Here is a 20,351-nt window from a genome sequence, read left to right on the forward strand (position 1 = left end):
TTCCCATGGATTTAAATACTCTGTAAGTGGATTTTGGGATGTACCCTAAAACTTTATTTGAAAGTGAAAACATGACTTAAATCATCAATTAACAACGACGTGTTTTTCTTTTAAATTTAACAACACTAACACTAATAATTTAAATCCGAATACTAAAACTTAACTGTCAATTCTAACAAACGAGAGACCTTTTTTAAACTAAGAACCCCGTTTCTTTATTGAGATCAATTGTTTTTTATGCAGATACTGCTTACCTGCCTGGTGTGTTATTGGGGCAAGATCCTCTATATTTTACTTTAAGGTTCTTTCAAATGACGCCTAATTTTAATCAGCTTTTATGCTGCATTTTGGTTCCATCTATGGTAATTTTTCGAATATTAAGTTTTGCAATTGTAGAATTTCTGACGGTTAATGGTGTAAAGTTAATTAATCTATTAGTAGACCATGAAACGAACAAATTCAAGTCCTCGTTGAAGTATCCACTCTCTGACAAAGAATCACTGATAATATATGAGTAAACATGTATTTGTTGACAATTATAAATCTGAACCAAATTTTACCGAAAGACCGATTTAACCCTGGCTTTAAACTATCAAGAGTTTGCCCCGTAGAAGACCTGTCGGAGTTAAAAAGTGATGAAAAATTGGTCGCCTTTACGGTAGTTCAAAATTTTTTTATGCTTTGTACATCATATCCGTTAAATAAACGTTATGACTTGTAATAAATTTATGCTCAGCCCAGGCACCAACGACATGGACCGGATTCTCACATTGACGTGGAATTGGAAAGCTTTCAAAACATCTTAATGCCAGCTGCAGATTACAGTGTTATCTGATGCTGGTCTTTAAAATAATTATCTTTCGAGAATCATAGGGCCTTACAACGATGCCCTTACTTTTATCTTAATAAAACCTAAGCTCCTTAAGTAATTGATAACTTGAATAATTACTTAGTTTATTTTTGTAAAAAATATATAGTTGTATTTGGTACGGATAAATTAGGTGCACTATATGATATGTTTGTTTAATAAAATATAAAAACAATATTGTTGTGATTACTTATAAATAGAATAGATGTTAGGGTCAAATTATTTAGTGTTGATCCCTTATTTGTAGTGACAAATAAAACTGCAAACATTTCAGTAAATATTCCAGGGGAAACCTTAGATAGAAAAGGACTCATAAAGTAAGGACGTTTTAAGAAATTGTTAAAAAAATACTTAGTAGACCGTAAACACACTTTTTTTACCTTCCCTGATGTAGCAAACCTAAGTACAAATCAAACCTAACGTTATTTAAATAGGGAATTAAACTGACGTGTTTAAGAAAAGATATTTATTTAAATAAAATAAGGAAAATGGATATTCGCTTGGTCTGCAGGTTTGCTGCAACGAGGATGTAGTATAGTTTTAAATACGTATATATAAATGATTGAATATATACAGGAGAACCATCTTAGAGTAGCTTAGCTAGCACAGCAATCAATCGGCCGCACAAGCTGCTTATCAGTTAACAATGGAGATCCAGAATACAGTGACTATAACATATATGTATAATATATATTCATCGAACGTAAATTTAATCACCTTCGTGTTATGGCAAACTGAAACGGTCGCGTTCACACAAGGTCCTAGTTGTGTTAGCAAAGCTTATACGGTTCTTTCAACCATTCAATAATTTTATTATAGTTAGAAAATCACAAAGTAACTGAGTGTTTTTTAACAAACAAACAGTAATGTAAACAGTGTTGACTAAGACCACAAGCAGCTTACAGAGGCCGTCCTTCTGTAATGGACAAACTCGGTTGAGACTTCTACTGAACTCATCACTTAAGAGTTGTTTTAATTCCATTGGGCAACCATAGACCACATTCCATGGGGCCGTATCGGGATGAAAACTTTAAATTTCTGTGGCTTAAATCTACCAATAAAATGTTTGTTATACTCCAGAAAAAAATACTATTTTGATACAAATACCTTGTGTGCAAAATTTTATTCAGCTAACAGGTATACACTAACTGATTCTACAAGTTCTGATGTTTTGTATTTCTCCAAGCATATTAAGTTTTAGGCTTACGAAGGTTGTATTGGGAAAAATGATATACCACCTTTTTATTGTTTGGCCTAATAGTTTAAATAGTACTTTGTATTCAGGGAGGTGTCGCGAGCGTTAGAATGGTCCCTCAGGGTTGGATCTGGACCTCTGACGTAATGGAAATGAATACCTTTCAACAGAAATATAACTTCACCACTAGTCTACATTCGTTAAGAATCAAACTAAAAAAAACATTTAAAGATGAATCTATTGTTTGTTTTTCTGTGTTTAAAAGTATATAATGTTGCTTCACGAAATGGTTTTAAATGGTTTCTTTATATTTTTTATACAAATACGGACCTTAATTGCGTCTTGAATATTTAAATTTAAGTATTTTGTTTAATATACACGTCATAAGACTTAAGTGAACGTATTTCAGGGTAATAGTCATCTATAGATACAATGAATTAAATTATATAAATGTGATGGTTATATGATTGATTTAAATTAGATTTACAATATCTTTGACTGTTATATATTAAATATTTGCAAATTACTAATGAAATTAAAGTTTCTTAATTGTTATACAGTATTGTATTTTATGTTTTTAGAATATTATGAACCAAGGGTAAGAAATTCATTTGTAAGCGAGTTACAAAAGTATCATAGTGTCAACGGTAGTATGTATAATCAATATACTTTTGGTTGGGGTGGACGTGTGTAGGTTTGTTCGTTGAAACAATGGATTCACTTTCAGTTTTTAGCACTTTTCGCAGAATTACCCAATGCTATATTTGCCAGCCAAGTTTCTTATCAAAGGACAATAATTCAGTGAAATTAACACCGGACAAAGAAAAAGGAAAAGCTCAATTAGCTTGAGAACTACTGGAGCGAGAATGGCTTTAGCTAAAAGAAGAGCGTAAACTGTCTTTGTGTTGTGTTCTAATTTGCCTTGGTTAAATCTCATAAGAAAAAAGCTATGGTGGAGTTAAGTATTAAAAAAAGCTATATTACGGAGATACAAAATCAAAAGTAAATAACACTCATGTAAATAGCGTTTATTTATACACTGGTTACTGATAAAGATGTGTGCGGTCTATTTATTTATTTAAAATACAATAAAATTATTTTACAGTTCCTTTAATAAACAACGTTTATGATTACTTCTGCATTCATTTCATGTCTTTCACTCAATCCTATTTTCAAATACAATAAATGTAAACCAATCTCGGTTAACACACAGTGTAACATAAAGTTACACTTATCAATGCATCCCTTCAACAGTATAATGTTATAGCCTAAAAAACTATATCAATGTAAACCATATAAAATATAGTGATTAAAGATTACGTAAATCAACGGGCCTTTCTTAAGATGCACTAGACTAGACATAATTAATTAAGGTCTACTTAAAAACTAATATCCGATCTGAAAGAGAAAATAAACAAACATTCCATACTATTCTAATATTTGTAAATTATTTTTCTTTTGATGTTGAAAATTTGCTGGTAAGGTCGCGTTGCACATAACAGGCTAGACAGAGACTGACGATGGAGCTGTCACGTACAATGGTCACGTAGCAGTCACGTCATTATCAGTGTCAAAAGCCGGACGTGACCTTCAGTGGAGACTCCCCTGGGCCGAGGCACGTCCGAGTATGATTGGCTAGGTATGGGGAGGAGGGTCCAGCACAGCGTGTTTGGAGTGTATTGATAAACCGTCTGAAAACATCATTTCACCCACACAATTGCAATAATTAACATTCTCAGATATGCTATGCTAAATAGATGACAGAAACAAGTATTTACAACACAACTTCGGTTCATTTCTAATATAGACAAATTATTGTAACATTCCTTTCCTCACATGCTTAAAGAACAACATTGGCTAAACTAACTAGCATAAAACTACAGAAAAAATACTATTTTTCCATTGCCAAGTACCTACTAATGTGTAAACATCCAACTCTAAATTCAATAAAAATCGAACACGAGAAAAATATTGAGCAACTGTAAGAAATTTTGAGAACTGTTGAGTAATAATACAGCAAGATAAATGTCTTGAAAGTAAGTCATTTTACAGTATTAGCTCTTAGGGTAGAAAAAATAAATTTTGAAGTGATAGGTTTTAGTTTAAATATTTTTATAAACATAGGTATGACAATTTATTCCCGATATTCTAAAACAGCAAACGATAAGTATAAGATCATCGGTTTTTTTTTGTCCTAAGGACGCTAGGCACGAGCCTGGGATTGTTTTTCACATTACTTCAGGCTAGACCTAGGGGTTGCGGCATTATCACTTAGATAAAATCCATTGGTGACTTGGCGGGGATCGAACCCGGGACCTCAGGGACTGAAGTCCCGCGCTCTAACCACTACGCCAGCTCGCTCCCCCACAAGATCATCGGTTAGAAAATATAATGGCACTTGGGTGTTAAATACATTTTATTATACCCTGAAGTCTGGAGGTAATATATAATACTACTATTCAAGGGAAACAAGAAAAACAACACTTTTACAAACCTTAAAGAAATTTCTATGCTCACTTTTTCCATTGTGACAAGGTCATAATAATACATAATGGTCATAAAATAAACGCTTTCATGCACTACATACATTTTATCTCTCTAAATTTCCAAAGAACATGCTAAGATGAATGGGAATGTAGAAAAGAGGCATTAATGCATAGTACGTAAATTAAGTATTAAGGGCAGTTAGTATAAGATAACGGTGGTTAAATCCTCAGCCAGTAAGATTTGAATATGAAGCCAATAAAACTGTTTATCATGGCAGTACAGAACTACTGTTCATGCTCAATTAATTGAGCATACGCTCTGCCACAACACAGCTACTACGTTGTTGCTTGTTTGTTTACTACAATAGAGCCTACAATGTGGTCGATGCTTAATTGTATAAAGTTAAGTTCTCAATCTGGCGCTTCAATAAAATGTTGGCCTAGGTAGGAAAAAAAAGGCAATACAGGTTCATAAAGATAAAACTAAACTGATATCTTTTAGCGAATTTCCCATATAGGGAATAAATTTATAAGATAATAATCTGTTTCCAGACTTTTTGTCCCCCTATACATATATATATATAAAGGGGGACAAAATGTCTGGAAAGGGGTTAGCCTATTATCTTTTTAACTAAATCCGTTAGAAAATTCAAACCTTTCACATCAACTTATATGTATGAAAACTACTTTTTCATGCATTAACATTTATTGACCTCTACCAGGGGACGACTCATGAGGAATAGGATGAGGAGTTTGGTACATAATCTTTAATGTAAGGATAGGTTGATGTGTACATCATTTTAAAGGGCTGGTCAAGAGGAATTCATTGCCGGAAACCACGTCTCAAAAGGTTCATCCGTTATAAAACGGCGGCTGTCCAAAGTTCTTGCGGAAAATACCTGCACAGGCCTTAGTATTGGTAAATACTCGTCAAATAAATCTTAATCAAACAAAGAGGAATCCTTTTTAAAAGGTGTGTAGAGTTTGGTGTTTTTAGTTTGGTCTTTTTAGAAAAGGGGTATCCAAACATTTCCTTAACTTTGTATGCTGCATAGCAATAACCTTTAGAGTAAAATGCTAGCTAAGAAAATTATTTAAACCGAAAACACTGGATCAAAAGGATCTAATCATAGCATATAAAGGAAAGCTAAAGAACATTTCAAAGTATAATAATTTAACAAATAAATTGCCGATTTCTGTTCGTACATCTGTTTAGAGTTCGGCTCACTGGACGGAGTAAATGGACAGTAACAGTTCCACAACAGGGCCTGTGTTTAGCATAACCACATCGAAAATTAACTATTCATGATGGAAGTAGGACAATGTTAATTCATTATTCAAAGACCAATGAAAATTTCACCGGGTGGTTTCATTAGTCTATACGCCATTATCAGTTAGATATCATCTCATATTTCAACGAAAGAAAAAAAACACATACGCATTCATTCACTTTCATTTACATTAATTCACCTGATAGCAGTCTTATACGATATATGCGCACTATACGAGTTATATTATTTGTTTCTAGATTCATAAATAAGAAAATAGAGTTTTCTTAAATCTCTTAACTCTTTTGTATTTTGTTCAATATTGATTCCAGGATTGGTATAGGACAACATATAAAATTAACAGGCTCAAACATGAAACAGTTGTGTCGAAACTAGTTACTGTATTTGAGACTAAATTAGGCTTGCTTACATAAGGTTAACCTCTTCATATTTTCATATTGTGTTTCTTGAAAGAGTCTCTCACTTAACAAACTTTATCGGAAAAGTTGCAATCGTAAGGCATGTTGGTGGAACATTGTATTTTAAGCACTTTTTCAATTAAAGAAACCTGAACTAAATGTTCCATTGCCATGGTAAAGGGAAGCAACAAATGTAGGTTGATAAAACACGGTTATACACATAGACAAACATGTGAAGAACAAATACACATTCTAGGCATCCCATATAATATCAAAGTAGCTCGAAGTAAATTATTACAAAAATTATTTAAACTGGTTTTTTAAAATTTGGATTTAAATGATTCCGGAGCTATTACATAAGCTGTACAATCTGTTTAAGTGTTTTATTTATTTTAAACGTGTTAAATTGGCTTATTGAAAAGCAACCGCTAATATTTACAAGAACTAACCAAGCACTCAGCCTGGTTCCAGTATGACGAACGAGTTTCAAAAGAACTGAAAACTTCAATTATTAAGAAACTTTGGTTTTAAATTTTCCCCACTGTCAAAGAACTCGTAGTCTTCAAACTGTAATTTGTTCTTTAAGGTAAGAATTCCTAACTTCAATTTGGATTATCAATCAATTCAGTTTTCAAACAGGGGAGTTTAAAAAAATAGCATTGAGCTACAGACTTTGTACAAGGGAAACTACTTAAAATGATTCACACTTAACTGTTGGCTTACAACGTAACGTTCATTGTTCATGTGTATTTTTGTAATATAATTTCTTATGTGGTAAAAATAAAAACTAAGATTATTATGAAGAACCGTTGATAAAGATTTAACCGCTTTCTGATTTGCCACGCAGATCTCTTCCTCTTCTCTTTGCACTTGTTTCAGAGTGTCAGCACTTCACAATCCAGCTCTCAGCAATAAATAGTAATTAGTGCCTCCCCTCTTGCCTCTTATACATAATGGTGTTTCTTTGGGAATTATCTTTTAAAATTAGTCTCTGTAAAATATATAATTCACTTTTTGACAGACTAGTTTCCACAGCCTTTTTAACCAATGGTAATATTTTGAATGAACCAGAAGATGTGAAAAACTATACATCGTTCTACAAAAGAAGGTAGATCGCAAATATCCATCGTAGGATTGTTGTGGAGAAGTGAATATAAAAGTAAGACTGACTCATTTTCATCACTGTGTAAATAAGTGTAATTGGATTTTGAGGGCTTAAAAATAATGATAAATACTAACATATTAAATTGTTTTAATTATTATTTTTTTAAATTGATAGCATAAGAATTACCTCAAATAGTTTATCCTCTGTTACTATAACAATACCCCCGCCTGATAGGCAAAAAAATAACATTAGGCTTAACAAGTACGTAGGTTTGCTGCTACAGGGAGGGTGATTAGTAGTTTTTTTTTAAACTATTAATATCTTAGTATAAAATAAATAGTTTTGCCAAGTTTTATCAAAATATATCACTAAACAAGCAAACCACAACATTTTACAATATTTTTCATAAAAATAACATGAGCATTTTTAATTTACTTTTTTTCCTTTTTTCCGTAACCGATAACTGTACAAAAACACTTTTATATACAACATTATTTTTTTAAGCTCTTTAAAATGATTTAGAGTAAAATTATGAAATTTAGTGTTTCAGACCTCTTTTCGTCCTCTGCAATAACAAAGAAAATGGCATCATGCTTAAAGTTAAGCTAGGCATATTGCCTAGTATTTTCTCACCACGGATTTTAATTTATTTATATTAGAAAAAAACAATTTAGTTATGTGAAAATTGCAAATTACAATATATTATTATATTAATAATTGAGGCTATATATTTCAGTGTAGAACCAAAATTAATTATAATATTGAAATGCTAATTATACATTATGGTATGTAAATCCTAAGTAAGAATAATCTTCCATCTGCAACGCTAGACAACAAAATGGATAAACCCAATTTTAAGTTGAAAAATTTAACTTTTTCAACCTGTTCGTGAACTTCTTTTTTGTATTGGGATTTTTTTACTATAGTTTATATTTCTTATCCTCACAAAATAATCAAAATAAACTTCTTATTAGGTTTCTATACTATTATGCATGTCGAATTACTGATAAGGAATAACACAAATAAACCCTAATTGCAATGGACCTATTTTTAAAGTCAGATCAATAGCTTGGTAATTATGAGTTGAATAATTAACTGGAGTTATCCCTCTGGCATAGTGAATATTTTACAAGCTTTAATGTTAGTCATATAACCTGATATTTAACATTGGTTGTGGATATAATTTCTAGTTTAAAAGTTTTATTAAACATTATAAGAGTAATGGTAAAACAAAAACAAAATTTTAGACTAACGTAGTTCTCATAAGATTTTTAGTGATATTATAGTGTATTTTAGAATACTTTATAAAACCTCCTTATAAAAACTAAGATGAACGCAATGCATTTTTGAACGTTTTTTTCCACAGGTTTTGCTTATTGGGTTTTCAACTAAATTTCATACTCAAAAGCTGTGTTGTAATTATTAGATTTTAAATTATTCAGTAGGGAAAGTAAAATAAAAATTGTCAAATGTGTAATATAAGACCACCGTAACAATAATGTCATATGCGAAAGTGTACATGCAAATACATACACTACACTTTAGGCTCTACGTAACAAACAATTCAAAGAATATGTATTTTTGAAACTCTGGTATTATATTTGACAAATTAATTATTTATCTAAATTCTAAACAATAATATACCACACCTATTAATTTAGTCCTCGTAGGTTTCTTTTGGAACGTGTAAATGTGTAAAATATCAATTTGAATAAATTTATGGACCGTTAGTTAATAAACGTTTATAGAGAATGGACGTCAAAACAACTTTTCAGATTCTTCTACCCACGTTTGGAGGATAAAAACAAAAACCTCCAATTTCCATTATCAAAACAATATTAAGTTTTTAAATACAATTCCATAAAAAAATGAAAATCCACTTTAATGCATCAATGTATAAATTTTAGTAAATACGACTGAATCGTTTTTCCTAACCCTAAAAATGTATACTGTGTGTAAATACAACCAACAATTTATACGTGGATGTTTGAAGAAATATCCAACAAAGCGAACCCCAGCCATCAGGTAAAATTGCTTCGCATTAGATCTGCTCCAATGCAATACCATTAGTGACAATCATTGGTTTCTAGGAAAGCTGCAATCCATCTTGTTGCAAGCCCATTGTGTCACCTTAACCGGTTAAAGAGGGATTAAATAGTTAAACCGTTAAACGTTTCTTTTCTTGTAAGTTTAAAACAAAGAATATTGGTTAGAGGATTGGTATACAAAATTGAAACACTTATAGTAGGAGACTTTTGCCGAAAATTTGTTTATTACAATAAGTGAGTACAAGTAAATTTAAATGGAAATTATGGAAATCCCAAAATTCGTGCTGAACTTATTTACCTTATTCCTACTTTCGTCTTTTTATTTCGTCGTACATTTTACTACCACCAACAAATGTATGTTTAGGTTCATGAATATTGAAGAATAATAGGGTTAAATACTTCCTTATGCTATTTACATTTTACTCTAGTTACATTTTTAGTTGTGTTGAAAACCATGACACACTATTCAAAAATAAACATGCTTTGTTATTATCTCCTGATATCTAAAATTTCAATAAACGTTTTGCTGTGGAACTAATACATCATCAATTAAATAGAGAAAACAAAATAAATACATTTTCCCAATATAAGGTTAAACTTTACATCTAAACCCAAGTTACTTGAGATGACAAAGGCCTGCCTTACACACCACACCTATACATGGACCTGGAACACTTCCAAATGTAGTCAACTCTAGGTGTGCTGGACATAACTCTGGCCTTATCAGAAAAGGTCTTGTTCCAAACGTCCAAAAAATAATTAAGTGTTAAAATCGTTAGAGGCAATAGGAGGCAACGTAAACTTGGATACCAGATATTACCACACAAGTTCTATGAATGTCATGTCAAAATCGAATGACAAAAATCTATCAACTCAAGCATATACGGTAAGCTTCCAAATTTAATTCATCTGTAACATTCGAGGGTGAAAATATTTGACCTAACTGTGTCATAGTTACAGGAATATTGTATTGAAAATTCTTCCAAAGCATTATATACATTAATACACATTAAAAACATTCCTGGATATTTTAATATCCTTAAAGTCCTTCGTACCATTTATATTATACAAGCTATAAGGCGACTCATTTTTATAATCTTATATGATGAAATGAGAATCCTGAAAATGATGGAAATGAAATTACGTAATGAAAGTATCTTCCTATCTGTGAAATCTGTGGAACCATGTCGTCAAACTTTGCTTTGATATCACTAATATTTTTTATTGTAAAAGTTTAAATGTTCGTGAGTATGTTGTTAGACGTATTATTTTTTATGTAATTTTAATATATTTTACAAACAAATAAAAATTCTATATCATGCGCAATAATACCTCTTTGAGAAAGCATTTTTAAAATATATTTCTTAACATAGAAAATTAGTAGGCAAACATTAGATAAAACTTAATACTATCACATAGTTGTACAAATAAAGTTCTTGACGCTCAGATAAGGGTTAGCAATATTGCTCCCTTTGATACCTGCGGCTACAATATAGAAGTTGTATTAAACTTTACAGACAGGTCGGTCACTTCTGGCCCGGCGGTAGTTGACATCAAAGATATTCAGTTACGTGGGGTAAAACTATAATTGATTCTGTTACATTCAAACAAACATATTCTATTTAAACCACACGATGGTATAATGAATGTCAAACATAGTAATAGAAAATTTCCTGAAGAACATATATTTCAGTATAAATTGTAAGTTCACCTTAGGTTTATTTTTAGGTTAACTGTTATATGGCTATTTATTGTGCTTACAAGTCATTCGGTCACTGACATGATATGTATAGGAACATAACTTGCTATGAAATACAGTTAACAGCCTTAAATTTATAGTTTACAGGGAATATCCAAATGCAGTCCTGTTTGAATAACTTATGTTTATGGTTATAGATAATTCTTTACAAGAAATTACTTGATTTATCTTTCTTTTTGGTTGTAATGACTCACAACAAAGTGTTCATCAAACAGGTGGCAATTCACTATAATACTTTCCAATTATAGGTAAACCTTTTTACCTAAACAGGGTATTTTGGTTGAGTTATATAACATTCCATGAAAACACCTAAAACAAGATAAATTAATGTTTTCTAGGAAATGGATTACTACAGCCTTCACCAAGGTAGTATTATTCTCACTCCCTCTCTTTAACCCTTATTAATTGCACCAATTAACAGCAAGTCTTGAGAGGTTTTAACGCACCCTAATGTAAGAGTGCTCATTTTAACTCTTTATTTTCAACCTTTTCTCATTTCGCCCTAATTATATTTGAGACGGTTAAACAGCAGTATAACATTGATTAATTATTATTTTTAAAACATTCAATCCCACATTCAACTGTAGTTTGATTTTAATTATAAAAATGTTTTTCTGTGTTGCGAGTGTCTTGAATTATTTCGTTGCGATTGAGTTAATATTTTTCAGTGGAATATTCAAGTTTTATTTATTATAATGGATTTTCTGTGCTTAAATTCTTTATGTCTTTCAGAATTCTCCTTTCAGAAATAGTACAAAGAAATGTACAAGTTTTCTATATTCTTTGAAAACGTCTTTACTTTTCTTTTTTCGAGTTAACAAATGTTTTTAAATATTGTAAAAAAACATTCCGGAGAGTTTCTTTAATTTAAATTGATGGAAACATTTTAAAATTAACTTTAGTTAGAGGTAACCCTTGTCAATCGCAACGGTAACACGCGAGGAAATTTACTACAACTGTCAAATGTTGTCTATAAAAAGTCAAACTTACAATATTGTTCAAACTGTTTACGTTTGAAAATGGTCCAAGTTAGTGTGTTTTGGTTGGACGACGTTGATTTAACAGGAGAAGTCAGCAAACCTTTGTATTTCTGCAGCCTGCTTGTTAGGTATTTCTTTGCGGTAAGACACCCTTTACCTTACAACCTTTTCGTGGTAAGGTTCATACACATAAATGCACCCACACTTCAGATTTCCCATCAAGAAGATCAGCCTTCCTACGCTTAATACTAGGTTTTCCGTTTTAACATAGCACCCATTAGTTTTTAAACATACTTTCTATTTTTATCAAATCCTCTTTTGCTTAGTACTGAATAAGTACAGCCCAAAATATGCCTTCTTTGCAAATACAGTATGCAACAATGTTTTGACGTTTACGAAAATTCCTGTCTGACGAGATAATAGAGTATATAGAGGATTTTTTATTACAAATTAATTACATATGGATTTTTAAAGGTAGAAGCGGTTAAGTTAAGGTGTTACGTTTTGATTTAACTTAAAAATTCGAAAAGTATAAACACATGATAGCATTGCAGCCAAAGAAGTTCTTTGTCACAGAAGTCCACCAATACCTTAACTGCTTCTAGCTAAAAAAATCGAACTTTACATACGACTGAGAACGTGTTAATTGTTGTTATCTACTCAAATATTTGATATAGAGTTTAAGTGAAATTGCCCCTCAATGACCGATTCGAGGAAAGTATTTCATTATTAGGATAGATAATATGTATAATGAATTTTTAAATGCGGCAATATTTATATAGCTATTATTGTTCTTATTATGAAAACAGGGTACATTACTTATATTTTTAATTAACACTAAAAACATGACTTATAGATCAATTTAAATACAAATATTAATTCCGTTCAATATTATACGTTCTCAATATTATATTCAATATTATATAGGATGTGTTTACGTCATTATTCAATTATGCTTACTTGTGTCCTCACACTTCATATGTCACTTTGTCGATGGTTATATTTTACTAGTTGTCACATGGAGTGTTACAGTTCGTTTTTCTTTAGCATGTTCACACAATGGTTACACAGTGTGATTTTATTTTCTCGGTGACCTCATAAGCATGTTGAAGCTCGTAAGTTTAATGTATTGATCCAGCTACGTTAGATTCGTTCGTAGTAATTAAGTCCACTCTATTCTTGTAACTAACTATGCTAAGACACAAAGTTCATTGTTAAAAATTATCTTCAATAGACTAAACACAAGGACATATTTCTTAAGTATATGGTAAAAGCAATGGCAACCACATTTTCAACCAGTTTCGTGAAGAGTGTGGAGTATTGAAAATTACATGTTACACTAATTATATATTGAGTTGTGTAAGAATAATTTTCAACTTGATATGGTGCTATGTACAAAATTAGTTCTGAGGACCTCAATTCAACAATAGTTTCACCCCACGAGAAATGGCTTTGTTTAAATATCTTTGATGTTCGCTGTTTCTAGTTTGCAACAGTCCTGGTCTTGAAGTGACCATTGACCAAACTGTCTGTAAAGTTAAGTTTAATTTGTGCATTTTAGCCGCAGGTATCAAAGGGTTTATTCATGTTTTTTGTTCAGTAGTTAATTGCTTTCTATAAATAATTATGGTTACTAATACAAGTATATTTTGTATTGCCATTATAAATTGTATTATTGAGTCTCCGTTTGCAATTCTAATTTATTACTATTTTGTAAATTGCATACATTTGTAAGTAGCATAGATATGATTGTGCATTCCACCAATCCTTCTCGAGTCTACACATGTTTTAGAGTATTTTATTATAATTCTACTAAATTATACGGATACAAAATCACATATATAAAATAATATATTTAGTAAAATTTAAGACTTTTTAGTTAACTGTTACCAATAGTAGGCCTATACTAAATGTTTCAAATAAATTAATTACAAATTTAATTTAACTTACTAATTTCATATTTCGTATTTACAAAGTGTTTGAACACTATTTTTGGTATTGTGTTTTTAATGAAAAGGGTATGGTCAATTTAAGCAACGGTATGTACAAAAATAATATAATTTTTTTTAACGACCAGAATAAATTTTACAAGGTAAAGGTGTGCCATAATTATATGGAGGTGTGTACATACCAAGACTGCACAATATCACTCATACCTTTTGAGTCCCGTGTGGTCATATTCAATTTACTTACTGTGGAATACATTTTTTAAGTCTCTGAAGTTTAACGTACAGTAACAAAAATGCCATAAAATGAAGATTGTTTAGCACCAAGAAATATGTCGTTAATACTAATACTTTTAATGGCATATAGGAAGCTAAGGTGAAACCTAAATAAGGTACTGTATGAGAAGATATTAAATGTCAACGATTAGGAAAGTTATTTTGTACACCCAAAAAGCAAATTCTAATGAGACTTGTATATTGAGTATTCAATATACTTTACTAAATATGAATATTAGATATTCTTAGAGCGAAATAAAATCAGCACATTCAAACATATCTGGATATTGTGGTATCGTATTAGGCCCGTTGTAACATTTCCATTCTCCGAGCTACGGTCCCTCAGGGCACTCAATTTGGAAATCTGATATAATGGAAATGAAAATCCTCTCCTAAAATATTCATATTTTCAGTATGCGTTGTGATTTCCTCTTTAAAAAATCCCTACTGCATGAAAGTTTATGTATTTTTATTTTCGTTTAGCACTTTACATTTATTTAAACGACAATAAACGTATATTATTTGAAATTATTTTTCAGAGTCTCATTACGACCTTCACAATATTCGTATTACAAAATACATAAGGTTTTCCCATAGGATTGGTCAATATCTTGGATCCACAGGTTTTAAATTTGTTTAAAAATACTTACTCAAACTTTACTTAGTATTTATCTAGAGACAATAGGCCCTCGGTTTAAAGGAGGTAGTTTCAATTGCAGACCGTCTAATCAGGTACAGGTTTTAAGAATACATTTATATAGTTAACATGCCATTTGCGCATGAATAATGTATGCATGTATGTACCTGTTAAACACATGTAAAAAAACATCTTTCTTGCTTACAAGTTTTGTTAGGGATGAAGTTTTTAAGCTGTTATAATACTGTTATATATCCCCCACAATTAAGAGAATCAGGGGACAAGTTATTACCACTAGTATCAAAGGAAAGTGCTTACCTCTAGTTTGGGTGAGCTACTTGTTTAAAAATCACACAAACAAGACTTGTTTATAAAAATAGAGTCAATTAGTATTGTTAGTTAATGATTTTTGCTATGTATGCTCTTAACCACTTCTTACATTTAAGAAATGTTCTATTCTAAATGTATTATAATCAAAATGGTTGTTATAATGCAGTATACGATGGCCACGGGGGGTTTTATTCTTTTTGAAGTTGTAAACCATGTTGTTACTTGTATTTAGATACAAATCTTTGAAAAGTCAAATAAAAGCTGAAATAGGAAGGTGATCTAAAGGAAAACATTTCCAATATTCTATGTAGGCCTACATATAGGCCTCAAATAAGGAAGTGAACTGTTTTTGGTGACATATCCCTTTCACATACGTTCAAGGTGAAATTTAAAATCTTTACTCGTTCACAGAGGTTAGGTTTAAAAACTAACATCCAATTTAAAAAGTTGTAAGCTTATAATGGTTGATTCACGTAAATTGTGCATGCTGACTACTACTACAGTTTGTTGTAAGTGTATGGTAATGTTACAGTATTGTCAGAAGTAAAAACTGTTACCATGCATATACTAGGGCTGTTTTTTTTTCAAGTTCCGATAGGCCATAAATAATAAACACATTGAGATAAAAAGATGATTTTATTACCAAAAGATTCGTCATTTCTTAAACTTATTTTTCTACATAGTCACCAAAAATGTTGAGGCACTTGTCATAGCGAGAGACAAGTTTTCCTATACCCTCCTCGAAGAAGTCTGCCGCCAGTGAGCTCAGGTAGGCCCTTACAGTGGCTTGAAGCTCTTCGATGTCAGCGAAGCGTCGTCCACCTAACCACGCCTTCAGTTCTCGAAAGAGGTGATAGTCACTGGGCGCTAAGTCAGGACTATACGGCGGATGGTCGAAAACTTCCCATTTGAACTTTTGCAGAAGTTGTTTTGTGACATTGGCATTATGCGGTCGTGCATTATCGTGGATCAGGACCACGCCGGATGACAGCATTCCTCTCCGTTTGTTTTGTATTGCTCTCCGGAGGCGATGTAGAGTCTCACAGTATGATTCCTTTGTTATCGTTGTTCCCTGTTGCATGAACTCAACCAGAAGCACACCTTTTTGGTCCCAAAACACTGTAGCCATTGTTTTCCTCTTGGTCAAAGTCTGCTTGAGTTTTTTGGGTTTGTTAGGAGAGTGAGTGTGCATCCATTGCTTTGATTGTTCCTTGGTTTCTGGATTTTCATACAGGACCCAAGTTTCATCCCCAGTAACAATAGACTTTAAAAAATTGTCTTTCTCGTTGTCATATCGCGTCAGAAAAGTTAGGGCTGACGCCATTCGCTTCGTTTTGTGATCCTCACTCAACATTTTGGGTACCCAACGGGCACACAGTTTTCGGTACCCTAGCTCGGTGGTCACAATCTTGTACAAGGAAGACCTTGAAATGGCTGGAAATTCGGTAGAAAGTTCATCAATTGTAAACCTCCGTTTCTCCCGGATCGCTTGGTCAACTCGTTCAACCAAACTTGCGACCGACTTGCGTCCTTGACCGCCTTCGTCATGGACGTCTGTTCGACCTTCAGCAAATAGCCTACACCATTTTCTTATCGCGCTATCACTCATACAGTGTTCACCATACACAACACTCATTCTGCGATGGATTTCAGCAGCACTACATCCTTCAGCTTGAAGGAAACGAATCACACTTCGCAACTCACAACTGGCGGGAGAATTGATCGTAGCGGCCATCTTTACTCGCCCGTAGCTCGGCTACGACTGATGGATTGGAGCCGGCAACGGCGTTGGTTGTAGTGGGGGAGCGGCGCAATCGCACAACACGCAGCCCCGCCTCCCACCACTACGCTGGTTATTTGGAGAAACAAACGGAACTTGAAAAAAAAAACAGCCCTCGTAGTTTATTCCTGGTAAAAGGTTTTACATAGCCACATTTAAACCATTATACATATTCATTTTAGGACGATAAATTCTAGTAATTGGGATCAAAATTTATTTAGATTAAAAAATATTTGTGAGTAAGGCCACGTTTATCTAGAACAGTGCACTTGGGTGTAACAAGTTTTGAAACAATTCCAAGTCCATGTCGAGGTATGGAGTGTAGATTTGGAACTTATTGTCATATTGCTGGAACGTGGGGTTGGATTTATGTTTACCCTTGTCTTGGAAATATGTATTCTTACGTCAGATGGTACTACTTATACATGAAAGCAATAACCCGTAGATATAACAATAAACTATAAAATGAACTATTAGAAGTGCAACAATAAGCTTAGGTGAGGTATTTTTCGTTGGTTTCCCATTGTTAAACAGATTAAACATATTGGATATTCAGGTTGATTTATAAAGCTTGAATTTTTTTAAAACTTATGCATCGTAAACGGCGATTAAAAGACAGAATAATTGTTTAAGTCAGTAATATTCCTATCACTAATAGATGTAGCATTTACTACACAGATGGAAAATATTCGTTTTTCACAATCTATATATTAATAGGCAATATATATTGATAGGCAAGCATGTTTCTTTAAAACCTTTTTTCCCAGCTCGTGTGCATCGTAGGAAATACCTACGCATACTGTTGGAAAGAAATTTTCCTGTAGATGTGCAGAATGTTTTTATAAATTAAAATAGGCTCAAAAATAAGTACAGGAAATGAATTTAAAATTTTGAAAAAATTAACTTGGATCTTATGGGTTTCCATGCTGGTGACGAAATAACAACGAAATATAAACATAAAATAAAAACAAATGGAAGAAACTCCAATCAGATGTTTTATTCACAGTGTGGTGTGAAAATAGAGAAGTCTGTACATTGCATAATAATTGGTTGAGTTTCGACCACTGGACGACCTCTAGTTAATATTAATAACTAAATATTTGTATTTAGACTCTAATTGGAGTTTTGTGGTTATTTTCGAAACCTTATACAATGTTAGGGGTTGGATCTTTTGGTAATTTCTGTGTTTCTAATAATTTTATACAAACTTATCACATATTACATTGTTAATTAACAAACGAATACAAGTGTGTTCTGAAAATCCCAAGACTCAATAATAGAAGATAATTCAAATGTATTACAAAAAATATCAAAACACTAAAAATAAAACAAGGAAATAATATACTAACAATAACACATTTCGTGTTTATGTTCACGCATTACGATTACAGTGAATTTATATTTTACAATGGGTTGTTAACGACAATAACTAACAGTTTAACATCCAGGAAGTGTTTTAATATACTCATACAGAAAATGTGATTACCTAAGTAAAAAGAAGCTCAAGATTAAATGCAAAGGTTAGTCAAAGGGTGAGAACTCCCAAGACTAAGCCTTTCTTTTATTAATGTCATGATATCCCCAATGTGGCTCTTAATTCCTAAAGATGAACTTTACTGTTGTTGTATCTCAAGGATCATTTTTAGACCATATAAAATGTATTCCTCAAGTATCAAATATCACTATGATCAAATAACATAGGAAAGGTATATTGTAACAAACTCGTTACTCTGATTAATTAAAATTATCTATCCATCTGCAATAATAACCAATGTTCCTACTTATGCTAGGGTACGCCAAGGAGAAATTGAAAAATACTTTGTATCATAAAATGATCATCTGAATACTTAAGACCAATTATATAAAAATGGACAACAAACAAACGTGAGGGTTTGTTGTTTTCTCATACTTATAAATAGTTTGCAATGCGTTGTCTACCTTGGTCCGAAGCATTAATGATTTTAAAATACAGTGATCTTCCTAACCCGTGAAGAATATTATTTTTGTACTTTTAGCAAAATAAAATAAAAATAAGCCTTATTCTACATTAAGATGAGTGAGAGTGAATTGGTTGTGACGTAGAGCTGAAAGTGTAACGTTACATATATTTGCATTTTAGCTTCACACACGACGTTGTGGCAACAGTGGTTTTGGATTACACGTTTGAATATAATGCAATAAACTTAACTTACAGTTTATTCCAAACTCATGTATAAAAAAATTCACATTTTTCAGGACTTAGAAATAATAGAATAAAGGAAAGCGTTATATTGACGATTGGAGGATGTGTGTGGTGTATATACCATAAAATTTTCATTTTTACATTTTACAATCGAAAAATGTACATCAACCATAAAGTTTTACGATCACGCTAGGCCGGCCAAGCGTGATTGTACATAATTTTTTTTTTTTAATCTTAATGTTTCCGTATGTATTTATGTGTAATGTATTATTGACAATGGCAAGTGCAGGAAGATATGTTTGAAGATTCGACTACTGAAGATTTGATAATGGGATTTTAACCCCTAAACTATAGCCATCACGACAAATATAGGATTAATTGACGACAGGTTAGTAACCTCATTATATGTCAATTAATCAATCCTGGAGTCAAATTATGTATAAAAAATAACTAACCGTATGAGGGATGTCCCAAACATCCAAACAAGATAGTAAAAATCGGAGACCAATGACGTGCTTATTAATTCAATTAATACTTTTCTAACATGTCCCCACCCCTATGGGGTAATTAATATAACTATTGTATACGGAACACGGTTTTTACTTGGTGGGAGAGTCAATTTTCTTTCAACAAGCTTTCGATTACTATGACGAGTCTAATCGTCCCATAAGGGTAGACTATTAGATAAGGGTTAGATTATTAGTAAATTAAGTGAGGAACTCGGTGTTGTTTTAGGATTTAATCGGAATTGAACTAGCTCGCTTGAATGCAACCAAAGATCGAAGAAAACATATTTACGGACAATGCTCGTAAAAACCAATTCATGATTAATGTAAAATAATAGTTCTGTAACTATCATTATTGTTGGTGAAATATCCATTATTAACAGTGAGAAGAATAGAAAGCTAATTACTCTTTCTGAAATGAAATATATATAGGCCTATGATGGAGTATGTGGACTAAAAAAAATATATTTGAAAAATTAACAGGATACCTTTATTATTTGATTTCCGTTTGGGTGATAGTTTTACTTTTAGGTTCAAGAATAACTGTACTAAAAATTAGGATTCCT

At 32.0% G+C, this 20,351-nt stretch overlaps 1 protein-coding gene across 1 annotated transcript; it reads right to left on the minus strand.

The window, feature by feature from the left end:
* Positions 1 to 15,984: 15,984 nt before the first annotated feature.
* LOC128995624 (histone-lysine N-methyltransferase SETMAR-like) lies at positions 15,985 to 17,052 on the minus strand. Its single transcript, XM_054420642.1, has one exon. It carries the CDS (start codon positions 17,050 to 17,052, stop codon positions 15,985 to 15,987), a length of 1,068 nt encoding a protein of 355 aa, XP_054276617.1.
* Between the last annotated feature and the right edge of the window lie 3,299 nt (positions 17,053 to 20,351).

Source organism: Macrosteles quadrilineatus, unplaced genomic scaffold (assembly GCF_028750875.1).
Source record: "Macrosteles quadrilineatus isolate MER2022 unplaced genomic scaffold, UCM_ALF_1.0 Scaffold_5__1_contigs__length_97177068, whole genome shotgun sequence".
NCBI lineage: Eukaryota > Metazoa > Arthropoda > Insecta > Hemiptera > Cicadellidae > Macrosteles > Macrosteles quadrilineatus.